The sequence below is a fragment of the Elephas maximus genome, chromosome 17 (genome assembly GCF_024166365.1).
Source record: "Elephas maximus indicus isolate mEleMax1 chromosome 17, mEleMax1 primary haplotype, whole genome shotgun sequence".
Lineage (NCBI taxonomy): Eukaryota > Metazoa > Chordata > Mammalia > Proboscidea > Elephantidae > Elephas > Elephas maximus.
Window position 1 is genome coordinate 47027631 of NC_064835.1, and position 17685 is coordinate 47045315.

Below are 17685 nucleotides of genomic sequence, written 5' to 3' on the forward strand. Positions count from 1 at the left end.
CTAGACCCCCATCAACAGATGACTGGATAAACAAACTACGGTATATTCGCACAATGGAATACTACGCAACAATGAAGAATCATGAGGAATCTGAGAAACATCATACAACATGGATGAATCTGGAAGGCATTACACTGAGTGAAATTAGTCAGTTGCAAAAGGACAAATATTGTATGAGACCACTATTATAAGAACCCAAAAAAAGGTTTAAAAACGAAGAAGAAAACATACTTTGATGGTTACGAGGGTGGGGAAGGAGGGAGAGGGCAATTCGCTAACTAGATAGTAGATAAGAATTATCTTAGGTGAAGGGAAGGACAACAGACAATACAGGGAAAGTCAACACAACTGGACTAAACCAAAAGCTAAGAAGTTTCCTGAATACAACCAAACACTTAGAGGGACAGAGTGCAGGGGCCAGGGTCTGGTCACCATGGTTTCAGGGGACATCTAGGTCAATTGTCATAAAAAAGTTTATTAAGAAACTGTTCTGCATCTCACTTTGGTGAGTGGTGTCTGGGGTCTTAAAAGCTGGTGAGCAGCCATCTAAGGTGCCTTAATTGTTCCCAACCCACCTGAAGCAAAGGCGAATGAACACCAAAGACACAAGGAAGATATTAGCCCAAGAGAAAAAAGGGCCACATAAACCAGAGACTCCATCAGCCAGACCAGAAGAACTAGATGGTGCCTGGCTACCACAAATAACTGCCCCGACAGGGAACACAGCACAGAGTTCCTGACAGAGCAGGAGAAAAGTGTGGAGTAGAACTCAAATTCTAGTAAAAAGACCAGACTTAATGGTCTGAGTGAGACTGGAGGAACCCCAAAAGACATGGCCCCCCAGACTCTCCATTAACCCAGAACTAAAACCATTCCTGAAGCCAACTCTTCAGACAAAGGTTAGACTGGACTATAAGACATAAAATGATACTTGTGAAGAGTGTGCTTCTTAGTTCTAGTAGATACATAAGACTCAGTGAGCAGTTCCTGTCTGGAGGCCAGATGAGAAGGCAGAAAGGGATAGGAGCTGGTTGAATGGGCATGGGAAATCTGGGGTGGAAAGGAGGAATGTGTGATCATATTGTAGGGATGGCAACTAGGGTCCCATAACAATATGTGTCTAAATTTTTGTATGAGAAACTAACTTGAGCTGTAACCTTTCACCTAAAGCACACACACACACAAAAGCTAGAAATACCATGCGATCCAGCAATCCCACTCCTTGGAATATATCCTAGAGAATTAAGGGCCATCACGTGAATAGACATATGCACATCCAGGTTTATCGCAGCATAATTCACAATAGGAAAAAGATGGAAACAAACTAAGTGCCCATTAACAAGTGAACGGATAAACAAAAGACAGTACATACACACAAGGGAATACTATGCAACAATAAAGAACAGTGATGAACCTTCGAAAACATCTCACAGCATTGCTGAATCTGGAGGGTATTATGCTGAATGAAATAAGTCAATCACAAAAGGACAAATACCATATGAGACCAGTATTACAAAAACTCATGAAAAGGTTTACAAACAGAAACAATCTTTGATGGTACTAGGGAGCGGAGGGGTTGAAAGGAAAAAACACTAACTAGACAATAGATAAGTACTGACTTTCGTGAAGGGTAAGACAGTACACAATACTAGGGAAGTCAGCACAACTTGACCAACGCAAGGTCGTGGAAGATTCATAGATACATTCAAACTCCCTGAGGGACTGAATTACTGGGCTGAGGGCTGTAGGGACCATGATCTTGGAGAGCATCTAGCTCAATTGGCAAAACATAGCCTATAAAGAAAACGTTCTATCTCCTACTTTGATGAGTAGTGTCTGGGGCCTTAAAAGCTTGTGAGTGGCCATCTGAGATACTCCACTGGTCCCACCCTGTCAGGAGTAAGGGAGAATGAAGAAAACCAAAGACACAAAGGAAAGATTAGTCCAAAGGACTAATGGACCACAACTACCACAGCCTCCACCAGACTGAGTCCAGCAAAACTAGATGGTGCCACCACCGACTGCTCTGACAGGGATCACAATAGAGGATCCTGGAGAGAGCTGGAGAAAAATGTAGAACAAAATTCTAACGCACACACAAAAAAAAGACCAGACTTACTGGCCTGACAGAGACTGAAGAGACCCTGAGAGTGTGGCCCCCGGACACCCTCTTAGCTCAGTAATGAAGTCGCTCCTGAGGTTCACCCTTCACCAAAGATATGACAGACTCATAAAACAAAATGAGACTAAATGGGCACATCAGCTCAGGGGCAAGGACGAGCAGGCAGGCAGGAGAGGCCAGGAAAGCTGGTAATAAGTAACCTAAGGTTGAGAAGGGGAGAGTGATGACATGTTGTGGGGTTGGTAGTCAATGCCACAAAACAATATGTGTATTAATTGTTTAATGAGAAACTAATTTGCTCTGTAAACCTTCATCTAAAGTACAATTAAAGAAAAAAAAGTATGTGAGATGAAATCTCACCATCCTCACTGCCAAGGGGCCTTCCAGCTGTACTTCTTCCAAGAAATACTTAGTGCTTATTAAAAGTGATAGATCAATATTATGAATCACAAAATTATTTAACTTTCATATTATTGGGCATATTTTAAATATATATACTTTTTGCCTTAGATTTTTTATTTGATCTTGGCTACATCACTTCTCTAAGTGGTTGTTGGGTACTGTGCATATTAATGAAAATTAAATTTAATAAATGTTTGTTGATCAGAGGAAAAAAAAAAGGATTTTAAACCTCATTACCAAAACCAGTTGCCATCAAGTCGATTCTGATTCATGGTGACCCCATGTGTTGCAGAGTGGAACTGCTCCATAGGGTTTTCAATCGCTGTGATCTCTTGGAAGCAGATAACCAGGGCTTTCATCCAAAACACCTGTGGGTGTGTTCAAACCACCAAATTTTTGGTTGGTTAGTTCGCACCACCCAGGGATTTCTAAACCTCATTAGTAGCCGAATAGTTGTAAATTAAAACCATGATGAGATATCATTGCTATCTCTCAAATTAGCAAAAATTAAAAAGATTTATCATATCCATTTGCTGGGTGATGGGACAGGAGAAGAGCCACTGCCACACACTGCAGATGGGATGGGGACAATTCTACCCTCAGGAAGTAATTCTAATAGTGCCTATTAACACTAGACACACACCATACTGTTTGACCCAGCAATCCCATTTGTAAGATTCTGTCTTATGGAAATAAAAGCGTCAGTATGTAAGGATATATGTTCATGGATAGTGACTGCAGCGTTATTTACAGGGGAAAATTGGGAAAGCACTAGGAATGGCTGACTAAATCAAAATACATCAATTCAATGGAATATCAGGCAGCCGTTAAAAATAATTCAGTCTGTAAGTAATGGCCCATGGGGAGGAAGTAGAGATGCAGAACACTGTGTATAGCCTCACTGTCCAAGTGTGGTCCTCAGCTCAGCAGCATCAGCATCACCTGGGAGCTTGCTGGAAACGTAGAATGTTGGTCCCAACCCAGACCAATTGAGGCAGCGTCTGCATCTTAACAAGATTGCTCCCAGGAGAAGGAGAGGTGTATACTGTTATCCCAAAGGCAAAGCCTTGTCATGTATTGAGGCAAAGATGGCTAGTCAGCCATCAAATCCACCTCTCTTCCTTCTATACTAACCCCTCGTTTTTAGCTGGGCATGTGGCTACCCAGGATAGCAATTGTATTTCCTAGCTTTCCTTGTAGTTTGGTGTGGACGTGTGGCTAAAATCTGGCCAAGAGGATAGGGCTGGAGGTAAAGAATATCGCTTCTGCATTGTGCCCCTAACAGGAATCCTGTGTGCTCCCCGGTTGTTTCCTGCTTTCTGCTGATTAAAAAATGTCAACAACTGAATCAGCCACCTTGGACCCAGAGATGGGAGCCACAGCGAAGATGCCCCACCTTCCCAGACCTCTGAGCTGTTAGATGAGGAAGAGCTAAACTAGGATGTTGTTCAGGCCACTGTATTTTGGTTCTCTTTGTGACAGCAGCTTGGCCTGTTTCCTGACACATACATATCCATGTATACTTTTACATATGCTCCAAGGAGCAAGAAGAAAAGTATGAAATGTCATTTATTAAGTTTTAAAGGTGAGTGGCAATATTTGTAGTTAATGCAACTGAAACAGAGAAGAAACTATGTCCTCTAAACTGTTACCATAGATTCCTACATGGGGTGGGGTGGTGGGTAAATTGAAATAGGAGTATTGAGGGGAAAAGCTATCAAACGGCACGTCAGGTTTTACAATCTCACTGAACATTCAGATAATTCTGGGAAACAGGATTACCCCCACTCTGTGAGTGAACCCCTAACAAGGTAAGAATCTTCACAGAGGACTCCCACTCTGTGAGTGAACCCCTAACACAGTAAGAATCTCCACAGAGGATTCCCACTCTATGAGTAAGTCCCTAATAGTAAGAACCTTCGTAGAGGACTCTCACTCTGTAAGTGAACCCCTAACAGAAAGGATCTCCACAGGGAACTCCCACTCTGTAAGTGATCCCTTAACACAGTACGAACCCTCACAGAGGACTTCCGCTGTGAGTGAGCACCTAATACAATAAGAATCTTCACAGAGGACTCCCACTCTGTGAGTGAGCCCCTAATACAGTAAGAACCTTCACAGATGACTGCCACTCTGTGAGTGAACCCCTAACAGTAAGAATCTTCACAAAGGACTCCCACTCTGTAAGTGAGCCCCTAACACAATAAGAATCTTCACAGAGGACTCTTAACGACGGTGAAACATCACACAAATGTCAGCCTTCCACATGGAAGGTTTTTTCCTCCCTCTCTCCCTCCTCTGCAGTGGGAAGCTGTGTCCCAGGGAATCCAGGGAGGAAAGAAGGACAAGAACAGCCCCAGGGCTAGGTGCTATAGCATCCTTCCAGCGTTTTATTTTCAGTTCCTCTCTCTGGTCTCAAAGGGCAGGGCAGTAGGTGTGGGATTCCCACAGATCCCTTGAAGGGCGTGCTCACCTTCCTACTGGTAAAATGGCATCAAGGGTCCCCACCGGTACAAGACAGGCAGCTTGGGCATCTGGTGATGGGGACAGGCGCAGCCAGGCAGTAGGAGGTAGCCTTTGTCCTCCTCTGCAGCAGGTTGGCGCTCGGGCTCCAGGAGGCACGGGAAGTCAGCACTCTGGTGAACCTGTTTGGGATCACCCTGGGCCAGGTACAGAGCTTGGGAAGCCGGGTACGTGGAATGGCGGGTACTGGTGAACTTGTCTTGGTCCTCCGCTGTGGCCACGCCATCCGCTGGTGGGAAGAAGCCAGGTTGCCCTAGGTCTTTGGCGGTCATGTGGGGTCTTTTGAAGGCAGGGTATCCATCCACCAGCTTGGGGTTGGGGTTGGGGATGGCCCTGTAAAACTCTTTGGCCCGGAGTTGAGTATCCAGCTTCACCTGCTGTGGAACCAAATCAGGCATGAACAGAGGGCTGAGAGAGGACAAAGACAATGCAGTTCTCCTCGGAACTACCTAAGACAGGGCACACTTGAATTTTTTTTTAATTTGAATTAATTTTTAAATGGTAATATATACAATTTTGTATTTGATACAATACAAAAGTGTTTATAGTGTAAAGTAATTCTCTTTCCCACCCTCCTCCTCTCTCAGTTCCCATCTCCAGGGGCAACCACTGCTGTAGGTGTTTTGTGTGTCTGTACAAATATTTTATGGGCATATAAACACATATGTGTAATCCTCCCCACCCCTACTTGCACATGAATGGTGCATGTTATAATTCTGCACTCAGCTTTCATCAGATAACGTGTCTTGGAAATTGTGCCATCATTTTTTGTGTAGATTTCTTATCTTCAGTGGGGATGCCTCAGGATAGAAAAGGATTTTCTATAGAATAGAAAAGTATCTCTTAACCAAGACTAAAAATGAGCAAACGGTAATGATACTGTTTGATGAAAAACTGATAAATCTGATTATATTGAAAATAAGAATTTCTATTCGCCAAAAGACAGAGAGAAAAGACAAACCACAAACCAGAGAAGAGTTTTGCCCACATATATAACTGACAAATGAGAGATGGTCAGAATATTAAAAGAAATTCCACAAATAAGGAAAAGACAACGCAAAAGAAAAATGGGCAAAAGACATGAACGGTCATTTCACAGAATAACACATCTCCATAAACCTAAAAATATGCTCAAGCTCTTATCAGTAAATTGAAAATTATGACCACAAGAAGATATTATTTCAAACCCACTAAATTGACTATTAGAAAGTCTGATAATACCAAGTAATGTCAAAATTGCAGAGTGACAGGGGTGCCCACCTAGTGCAGGTGATAATGTAAATTGGTGCAACCACTTTGGAAAATAAGTGTTACCTAATACGCTATGACAAGTGATTCCACTCCATCCCTGAGATGGATAACTCTTGCACGCTAGGATGTACCTCATGTTCATTACAGCCTTTGGGGGAGGGGGAGTAGGAAGAAAAGCAAATAAAACAAATGTCCATCAACAGGAGAAGGACTGAATATATTGAGGCATATACATGCAATGTAATACCACACAACAGAAGAATGAATGTGCCATAATGTTCAGCAAAATCTGAAAGTCACTGAAGCATATAAATAGTATGATCCCATTTCCAAGAAAGTCCAACAAAAGTAAAACTAAACAATTTGTTTTAAGGGATACACGCTGTATGCATTGAATTGTGCCCGCCCAAAATATGTGTGGTAAACCCTAACCTCTATGCCTGTGGCTATAATCCCATTTGGGAATGGGTTGTCTTTGTCATGTTAGTAAGGCAGGATTGGTGTGGGGTACATTTTGAGCCAGTATCTTTTGAGATATAAAAGAGATTAAAAGGTCAACCTAGCAAGGAGGGATGGGGGAAGGGACATGCCAAGCCACATGAAGATCATCCAGAAGCAGAAGATCAAAGAGACAAGGATCTTCCTCTAGGGCAACAGGGAGAAAGCCTTCCCCTAGAGCTGACATCCTGAATTTGGACTTCTAGGCTCCTAAAACTGTGAGAAAACAGATTTCTGTTTGTTAAAGCTACCCACTTGTGGTATTTCTGTTACAGCAGCACTAGGTAAGTAAGACACACGCATACATGCTAAGGCTATAAATAGCAAGGGAACGATTAACCCCCAACTCGGGACAATAGCTCCCTCTGGAAGTACTGGGGGTATGATCAGGAAGTTACAAGCAGTAGGCTCTAAGATACTGTTAATGTGGTATTTTGAAAGCTGGCTGATAATAGGTACGTTGGTGCTTGCTTTATCAATGTTATTTAAACTGTAAATATATATTACTTATAATCTTTTATATGCACGACATATTTGATGTACCTTTTAAAACATACACGCACCTGCACACACACACACTCACACACACACATGTATGTAAAATAACTCTAAATCAGGTTTTATGACATTGAATATTGTTCTAAATAAGTGTCTCCAATACCCACACTCATAATAAGAAGAACATAAATAGGGTTTCAGTGGGGATAGAATGGACGAGAAGGCTGATGGCCTTCCTACCTCTTGCGGTGTGACCCTGGAGTATTTGTGCTCCCCATAGGGCTTATAGTCGATCATGTAGGAGCTTTGGTACATATCTGCATCCACAGGGGCCTAAAAGACAGGTGAGAATACATAGCAGAGAGCTTGTCTTGTTATTTACCGCTAAAGCCATTTCGTGGCATTTCATTGCAAGATCAATGATGGTCTTTGGGCCTGGCATTCAGAGCCCTTCATGATCTGGCCTCCACTCACTTCTACCACCTCCTCCCCCTGGGAGCCCCCTCCTGAACGCCCCCCTCCTGAGCGACTCCCTCCTGAGCACTGTGCTCAGCTTTCCACCCTTCCAGCATGCCCGGCACGTGATCTCTCCTGCTGGACGTGCTGCTTGCGCTCCTTACTGACTCCTGTGCACTCTAAGACCACAATGACACGTCACTTCTCCAGATCAGGCCAATCACCCTTTATTCTCTCCCTCCTAAGCATGCAACTGTCTCCCTCGGAGCTTTCATAGCACATTTTACATTCTCTGCTACCGCACTGGTCATAGGATATTGCAATTGATTTAATGAGGTACGATAGAGCAGATCCTTATCTTAGGTAACTCTGCAGTCCCAAAGCCCAGCAGAGTGTCTGGCACACCATAGTTGCCTAATAAATCATGCTGAAGAAATAAATGAAGCCTTGGAAAATTGTAAACATTTAGCCCTCTCTGCTTATTGCAAAAATAATGATAATAACAATCATTGCATGATAATGGCCTGATGGAGCCCCAAAGAGCCTGCCCTCCCCTGTGGCTGCTTGCTGAGGCTGTCTGACCCTGAGATGGTCAACGAGGATACACCTCCACAGCACTCACCTGTCTAGGGTACACCACACCTGCCATGGCAGAGGACCTAGACACGGACAAGGTGGTTAGCCCCATTTCTGCCACAGGAAAGGAGAAGAACCCACAGTATGCTGCCCTGTCCTCCTAGCCCATTCCTCCCTCCTTTCCCCAGGCTTGCACCCTGCAAGTCACTCACTCAGGGGCTGTAATAGGTTCTGATGCTGCTTAGGGCATCAGATTTACCTATCGAGCAGAGGCCAATCTGATAGCAAGGCCAGTGGTATGCTGGTAAATGTTTAACAACCAGCTTTCAGGGAAAATAAACCCTGGTTTGTAGTGCTCGCCAATTTCTGTGGTGTAAATGCTCCCACCATGGCTTATTTCAACTATCAACATAATGTCCCTGAGAAAGTGTTGTGAAGATGTGCACAGAATGGGTCTTCAGGAGCCAGTATGCGCTGGTCCCAACACACAGGACCCACTGAGCCAGGGCTCTGAGCTGCCTAGAGGAAGTGAGGCTAAAGCCTAGGAGTCAGAAGCGTCCTGGTTCAGAAGCACAGAAGTTATTTTTTAGTGGGAACAGGGTATTCAGGGTGGGAGAGGTGAAGGGCTCTGCATTCCCCACTTGAACAGTAACAGTTGTAGTCCTACCACCAGTTGTGCACAGGGTTGCCATACATCGGGGGCTGACGGCAGCTAACAACAACAACAACAGGCTCAACACTGCCCCTCTCCCCTACCTCCATCCCTGAGGCCCTAGGAGGAGATTTACTGCCCAGGCACCAGTGTACTCTCTGAGCTGCGGACCCCATCTGGTGTGCATAGAGCCCCAGGTTCTTGGTTGGATTGCATTTCCTTCCTAGGAAACTGCCCAGAATCTGTTCAGCAGGATGTGGCCCTGCAGGGGTTTGCCAGACCTCAACCAGGCCCCTGCACCCCCTTGTTTTTTTGTCTACTCTCCTTGGGCTATGGACAAGCTGCCATGTAGATGGGCCTTACCCTTCTTTCACCAAGGGATGACAGTGCTGCTGTCCTTTCAGCTCTACGTGCCACTGTCACATGGCGAGGCCTCTGCCATGCCACCACACCTGTCTGAGATGTACATGATGCCCTTGGTCATTGTGACATGAGTGCTGGCCCGCCCTCCACAGAGCTGGCCTACCTGCATGACTGTTTCCCTGTCCCTGGCTCACCCTTTCACAACACCTGAGCCAACATGAGCTCTGGCAGCATTGGCAGGTACCTGGAAGGTAGGTGCTTTCTAACATTCTTCAGAATCAGTCTATTTGCAGGAGAGTTAAACAGAATTCCTTGTGGATTATGATGTCAGACCATGTGACTGAAACCACCTCATGCTGTATCCTCTCCATGTCTTTGTTGCCTAAAGGCTGGTTCATCCCTTCTCCACTTGTCAAAATTCCATCTTTCTTAAGGGCCACCTCCTCCGTGAAGCTTTCCTTAATCACTCACCAATATGTACTGAGCACTTATTTTGTGTTACCGTATGGGACACAGTTCTATTCAGCAAAATATGGGGTCTCCATGAGTCCAATTTATCCCAGGAATGTGAAGGTGGCTCAACATACAAAAATTGGGCAACGTAATACACACATTAATAGAATGAAGAAAACAATACATGCTACGTCAATGATTGTGAGGATGGCAGAGGACTGGACAGTGGTTCTTTTGTACATAGGGTCACTATGAGTCAGAACCTACTCGACAGCACCTAACAACAACAAATATATATATACATATAGAGAGAGAGACAGAGACAGAGAGATTTCAAGGAAATTGTTCATATAGTTGTGGAGCCTGTCAAGTCCCAAATCTGTGGGTCAGACGTCATGATGAAGGTTTCTCCTGACTCATGTGGTTGCAGGGGCTGAAGAACCCAAATCACAGGTCAGACAGCAGAGGTCAGAGGATGACAAGTCAGATACAGGATCCAGAGATGGCAAACTTTGCCAGAACATCCATATACATTGGATGAAGGCCACAGTCCCAAGGAAACTCCTCTTTCAACTGTTTGGCTGCTCACAACAGATCACATCAGGGATGGTGATTACATCATATCTACCAAACCACTGAGAATCGTGGCCTAGCCAAATTGACACATAACCTTAACCATCACAGGAACTCAAGACTCTATGTGAACCATGGTATCTTCTACCCTGAGACTAGAAGAACTAGATGGTGCCCATCTGCCAAATGCTCTAATCAGGACCACAATAGATGGGTACTGATAGAAAGGCAGAAAAATGTGGAATGGAACTTCAAATTTTCCAAAAAATCCAGACTTGATGGACCCACTGAGACAGGAGGAATCCCTGAGACAATCCCCTTGAGATCATCTTGAAGCTTTGAACCAAAACTATCTCTTCAAGTCACCTTTTAGCTAAATAGTAGGTTAGCTCATAAAGTAATAAAAATATCATCCTTGGGTACTATGCTCTTCAAAAAAAAAAAAAACTATATGAGACCAAATGGTCAACAAATGCTTTAAAGCATGGATAAGAAGTTTGGAGGGCTGTGAGACTAGGTCAATGAGAACAGAACAACTAGAATGGAAATATTGAGAGTGTTGAAACAAGGTGAAGAATGTAACCAATATCACTGAACAATAAGTATAGAAATTGTTGAATGGGAACCTGCTTTGCTGTGTACCTGTCCATCAAAAATGCAATAAAATATTATTAAAAATAATTTGGGCTTAGAGTTATATATTTTATTTTAAATGAAAAATTTTAGGATAATTAACATTTGAAGGTCTCAAAAGAAGTATGACATCTACATCTCCACAGTATTATTCCTGTTGTTCACATATAGGTTGTGTAATATTTTATTTTGAAAGGATAAGATCTCTTCTTATAATGCAGAGACCTCTGCTGATAGTTTTTAATTAGGAATTCTAAGCAGAATTTTGGGAAACCCCGGTGGCTTAGTGGTTAAGAGCTATGTCAGCTAACCAAAAGGTTGGCTGTTTGAATTCACCAGGCACTCCTTGCAAACCCTATGGGGGAGTTCCACTCTGTCCTATAGGGTCGCTATGAGTCAGAATCGATGCAATGGCAACAGAATAAGCAAAATTTTGGAAAGTATTGTTTTATGTAAATAGAAATTCCCTAAAAATTACTCATTTGTAAATGACAGAAGTGAGCCAGATATCTGGGTCTCTAATTTTAGTCCATTTTAAATAGCTTTATAGATATTTTTTCACACCATTAAGAAGTACAATTTGTACTTTTCATACTTGCTTGACTTGTATCTGGATGCTCAAAGTAAGTTCTTCATTATTCAAGGGCAGTAAATGGCCTCAAATTTTTGGAATATTCATAAAAACAAAATTAAAGGCTGTGTGGTACATGAAATTCTTAAAATACATGGAAAAGAAACCTGGATTGTGCATACTTATGCACATTATTTTCATCAGTTTCAAAGGAATCAAAATGCAAAGTTTAAAAAACATGTTAAAGTTTTGAAATATGACTTCTTCTAAGAAAATGAAAATAAGCCTTGTCGTTATATCAAGATCTTTGATAATCTAGCCCATCCAGTCAAATTTGGCCATGCATTCTATCTTGTATTAATTTACCAAAAAATCTGGTTGTTATCCTTAAAAAAGAACAATAAAAAACTAACTCCATTTCATGATAAAAACACTCATCATCTAGGAATAGAAGGAAAATTCCTCAACATGATAAAGGCCTGTATGAAAAGCTCATACCTAACATCACACTCAATGATGAAAGAGTGAAAGCTTTTTCTCTAAGATCAGGAACAAGACAAGGATGCCCACTTTCATCACTTCTATTCATCATAGTACTGGAAGTTCTAGGTAGAGCAATTAGACAAGAAAAAGAAATAAAAGTAATCCAAAAGGAAGAAGTAAAACTCTTCTTACAGATGACATGATCTGATATGTAGAAGACCCTAAAGAATTCACCAAAAAATATGTTAGAGCTAATAAATTCAGCCAAGTTGCAGGATATAAAGTCAACACTCAAAAATTAGTTATATTTCTATGCACCAGTAATGAGCAAACCAAAAAGAAAATTAAGAAATAATTCTATATACAATAACATCAAAAAGAATAAAACACTCAGGAATAAATTTAACCAGGGAGGTGAAAGACTTATACACTGAAAATTATTTTTAAAATTGTTGAAAAAAGTTAAAGAAGACTTAAATAAATGGAAATGCATGCCATGTTCACGGATCGGAAGACTTAATATTTTAAGATGTCAATACTACCTAAAGCAATCTACAGATTCAACATAATCCCTATCATAATCCCAACAACCTTCTTTGAATAAATGGAAAAGCCAGTTCTCACCCTCAAATTTATATGGAATTGCAAGGGGCTCCAAATAACCAAAATAATTTTGGAAAAGAAGAACAAGGTAGAAAGATTCACACTTCATGATTCAAAACGTACTACAAAGCTACAGTAATTGTGTGGTACTGGTATAAGGATAAACATATAGACCAATGAAATAGAATTGAAAATCCAGAAATACACCCATATGTGAGTTGACTTTTGACAAAGGTGAAAAGTCCACTCAATGGGGAAAGAATAATCTCTTCAATAAATAGTGCTGGCACAACTGGTCAAAGGACTTTACCAAGAAAGTGAAGAGACAATCTATAGAAGAGGAGAAAATATTTTGGAACCATATATCTGATAAGGGTTTAATATCCAGAATATATAAAGAACTCTTACAGCTCGATGACAACAAAGCAACCCAACTAAAAAATCAGCTAAAAAAAAAAGCGAAGAAGTTTCCTGAATAAACTGAATGCTTCGAAGGTCAGAGGAGCAAGGGTAGGGGTATGGGGACTGTGGCTTCAGGGGACATCTAAGTCAATTGGCGAAATAAATTCTATTAAGAAAATAGTCTGCATCCCACTTCAAAGTGTGGCGTCTGGGTCTTAAATGCTAACAAGCGGCCATCTAAGATGCATCAATTGGTCTCAAACCACCTGGATCAAAGGAGAATGAAGAACACCAAGGTCACACGACAACTGTGAGCCCAAGAGACAGAAAGGGCCACATGAACTAGAGACTTACATCATCCTGAGACCAGAAGAATTAGATGGTGCCCCACCACAACTGATGACTGCCCTGACAGGGAGTGCAACAGAGAACCCCTGAGGGAGCAGAACAGTGGGCTGCAGACCCCAAATTCTCATAAAAAGACCAGACTTAATGGTCTGACTAAGACTAGAAGAATCCTGGCAGTCATGGTCCCCAGACCTTCTGTTGGCCCAGGACAGGAACCATTCCCAAAGCCAACTCATCAGACATGGATTGGACTGGACAATGGGCCGGAGAGAGATGCTGATGAGGGGTGAGCTACTTGTATCAGGTGGACACTTGAGACTATGTTGGCATCTCCTGTCTAGAGGGGAGATGGGAGGGTAGAGAGGATTAGAAACTGGCAAAATGGTCATGAAAGGAGAGACTGGAAGGAGGGAGCAGGCTGACTCATTAGGGGGAGAGTAAGTGGGAGTATGTAGTAAAGTGTATATAAGTTTATATGTGAGAGACTGACTTGATTTGTAAACTTTCACTTAAAGCACAATAAAAATTATTTTTAAAAAAATCAGCAAAGGTTTTGAATAGACATTTCACCAAAGAAGTTATGCAAATAGTTAACAACCAAATGAAATGATGCTCAACATCATTAGTCATTAGGGAAATACACATCGAAATCACAATGAGATACCACTTCACACCTACTGGGATGGCTATCATTAAAAAAACAAAAGAAAATAACAACAGTTGGTGAAGATGTGGACAAGTTGGAGCCCTTATCCGTTGCTGGTGGGAACGTAGCCTGGTTCTCACTTCAGGTCTCACAAACTCAAAATCAAAGTGTTGGCTGAGCTTTGTTCCTTTCAGGAGGTTCATTCAGGTTGTTGGTCGAATTCAGTTCCATTAGGTTGAAGGACTGAAGTTTCCTTGTCGGCTGTCAGCTGGATGTCATTCTCAGCCTCTAGAGGTCACCTGCATCCCCTGACTCCTGGCCCCATCCTCCATCTTCAAAGCCAGCAACAGTAGATGGAGTCCTTCTCAAGCTTGGATCTCTCTGATCTCGCCTTCTGCCTCATCTCTCCTCTCCTCCCTTTTTCACTGTGTTGCTCTGTCTTCCTCTGGTGCTTTTAAGGGCTCCTGTGGTTACATCAGAATATCCCACAGGAACAGTCCAGGTAATTCTAACTATATTAAGCTGATAGTAACTTTAATTACATCTGCAAAGTCCCTTCACAGTAGTACCTAGAGTAGTGTTTGATTGAATAACTAGGGGGCAGGCATCTCAGGGGCCATCTTTAGAATCCTGACTACCACAGAGGAGACCAGAGAAGGTAGGAGGTAGTCACTGTGCAGAGTGGAAGAGAGAGCTTACCAGGTTGTTGGGAAGTTTGGAGTGTGCAGCTCAGGTTAGTGATGATGGATTTATAGCAACACTCAACTGTGTGTGATGTTTTATAAGTTTCTTCAGATGCATGGGTACAGACAGATGGTTAGCTTCACCCAAGGATGGGGCAACCTATACTGTGCACCAGGCAGGCTGTTACTATTATTAAAAATGAAAAATCCACCAAGTGCCTTCCAAGGGCATTGGCATTTTCACACAAGCACCAGGCACATAATAGATGCTCAGAAAATGTTGCCATAATCTTGTCTTGAAATTTGCCAGGCCACTGACATATGGATAAAGTGATCACTACTGAGACCGCCAGCCTTTCCTTGCCCTCAGAATGAGAAACGACCTCTTATCCACTTTTGCCTGAAAGTGACTGTTTGCTGTGCTGTGGCCACAGAGACCTGCTCCAAGCCAGACATACTCAAAAGGACACATGTTCTTTATCTAATTCTGACCAAGATGTCTTTTCTTAGCAGTTCTTGGCTCTACAAACAGTACCCCTTATCTGGGCTCTGGCAGAAAGTGCAGTTTCACTTAAAATTGCAGTTGGCATTTATGTTTTCTCGGCAACCCTCTTCCCCTTCCCCTTCCTAAGGTTATACTGAATTTCTCAGCCATGTGACCTGGAGAGCTCACCTAACCTTAGCTTCAGGGATAGGCTTTGACAGGCTGGAGCCATTCAGCAGGTGCCATTCACTTGTCAAAGGTAGGGTTGAACCAATCACAGCCAATAAGTCTTAATTCTGGGACTGTGGATAAATCCTCAGGAGAGCAAACTTTCAGGTTGATTTGAAGAGGACACATGTAGCCCCTGTATTGCTGCTGGTAGCCACCTTGGGATCAGGAGTAAAAAGTCTGCCTGAGAATTGAGCCAACACCAAGGATGCAGTGCTGAGAAACAGAGAAGACCTGGGTTCTGGTCGCCTTGTTTGAGCCCTGGAATAGAGCCCAGCCTGAAGCCAGCCTACCCTTAAACAGCACCACCCTGAAAGGCAATAAATTCTCTCTCTCTCTTTTTTTTTTTATCATAAGCCAATTGGGTTTCAGTTGTTATTTGTAACCAAAAGCATTCTAATCAGTACAAAGCCTATTAAGATAATATCTATACAAGAAACATAAACTCCACCATTCTTTGGTTTCTATGTTTCTAAAAATGCTTTCTCAGCTTTGACTACTTTTTGGTAAAAGGTACATTTTCTAGAATCATTGAAATTAAGTTGACAAGGGTGTCCAGGTAACTTGCTTCTTGAAACACAAACCTGTTTACAATATCCCCAAGTTATCATCTTGACTTTGCCTTAATCTTTGTGGTAATGTGACCCCACTGTCTCAGACTACCCAGTTCCAATTTGCTAACTATTGTTTTCTTCCACTTTCCTCTTATTCTTCTCCCCTCCTATATATCATTCATTTGGGTACTTTTAAAAATATATGTATTTTAGTGTGTCTTTGGTGAAAGTTTACACAGGAAATTAGGTTCTCATTAACAATTTCTTCACATATTGTTCAGTGACATTGGTTACATTCTTCACGGTATATCAGCATTCTCATTATTTCCATTTTGGTTGTTCTCTTTCCATTAATCTAGCTTCCATGTCCCTCCTTGCCTTCTCATTTTTGGTCTAGGGTAAATGTTTGTCATTTGGTTTTATCCAGACAGTTACTTTGAGGAGCCCAGTACTCATGGGTGATACTATTTGTTTTATGAGCCAATCTGTCATTTGGCTGAAAGGTGACCTCTGGGAGTGGTTTGAGTTCCGAATTAAAGAGTATCTCAGAGAGATAGTCTCAGAGGTTCATCTTGTCTCTACCAGTCCGTTACGTCTGGCCTTTTTTTTTTTTTTTAGGAATTTGCATTTTGTTTTACATTTTTCTCCCATTCTCTCTGAGACTACCCACTGGGTCCCTGGTTGGAAAGGTCCGTAGTGGTAGCCGGGCACCATCTAATTCTTTCTGATGTCAAGGTAGGTGATGTCGTTCTTCGTGTAGACTGTTGGTTCTGTAGACTAGCTTCTTCTTTGAGTCTTTTGTTTCTTTCTTTCTCTTTAGCTCCCGATGAGTACAGGCCAATAGTTGTATGTTAGATGGCTTCTAGCAAGATTTTAAGAGCGTTTGGGTATTTTAAGGCACGGCAGAAGTTAGCCTCAGGCTCCATGAGTACCTGAAATGAGAGTATTCCTTGGTTTCATTATGGAATATACAGCTGGGATTGTCCAAGTGGTAAACAGATTATAATATATAGATTACCAGTCTAGGAATCTATCCTTGTTCTGGTATTCCAAGAAGTTTCATGACAAAGTCTCAGATAAAACTGTCTAAAAAGTTAGCCATTATGCACAAGTGTTCCTTCATCAGACTGGCCTCTTTACGATTGAGAAGCTGTTCTGATCATACTGGTACAACAAGGACAAATGGTCTTTTTCTAACTATATTTATGATCATAACTCATGATTGAAGATATTCAGTCAACTGCCACGTATCCTCGCTTGGGTTAATCGAGGAGAAGATCTCAGTGTTGTATCTAGAAAAAAGCAATTATCAAGCTGTTCAGGGGCCTAACTTTGGTTCAGACTCTGCCACATAAAACCATTAAAGATTATGGCTACTCTGTCTCGCTCCGTTTGGACCTCAACTCTTTCATCAGGAAAATAGGAAAAGTAGTCCCTGTCTGGTTGCCTATCTCACTTGAAAGCTTCATAAATTGTAAACTGTTCAACACAACAACCTTTGAAGAGAGTAAGAGAAGCCTGGGTCACATTCATATTTTGAAAATTTTGAAATATATTAAAAATTGAAGAACGACCAAAGCAGAGTTAAAATACGGTGTGCTTTTAATATTTACTTGAAATAAACCAGCACCCTAACACACACCCACAAACACAAAAATACAAACAATTGTATGTATAATCTCA

General features: G+C 42.1%; 1 protein-coding gene across 1 annotated transcript; it reads right to left on the minus strand.

The window, feature by feature from the left end:
- Positions 1–5001: 5001 nt before the first annotated feature.
- TEX37 (testis expressed 37) lies at positions 5002–8399 on the minus strand. Its single transcript, XM_049856385.1, has 3 exons — positions 8373–8399; positions 7535–7627; positions 5002–5424 (listed from the first exon to the last, which is right to left on the minus strand). Exons 1-3 carry the CDS (start codon positions 8397–8399, stop codon positions 5002–5004), a joined length of 543 nt encoding a protein of 180 aa, XP_049712342.1.
- Between the last annotated feature and the right edge of the window lie 9286 nt (positions 8400–17685).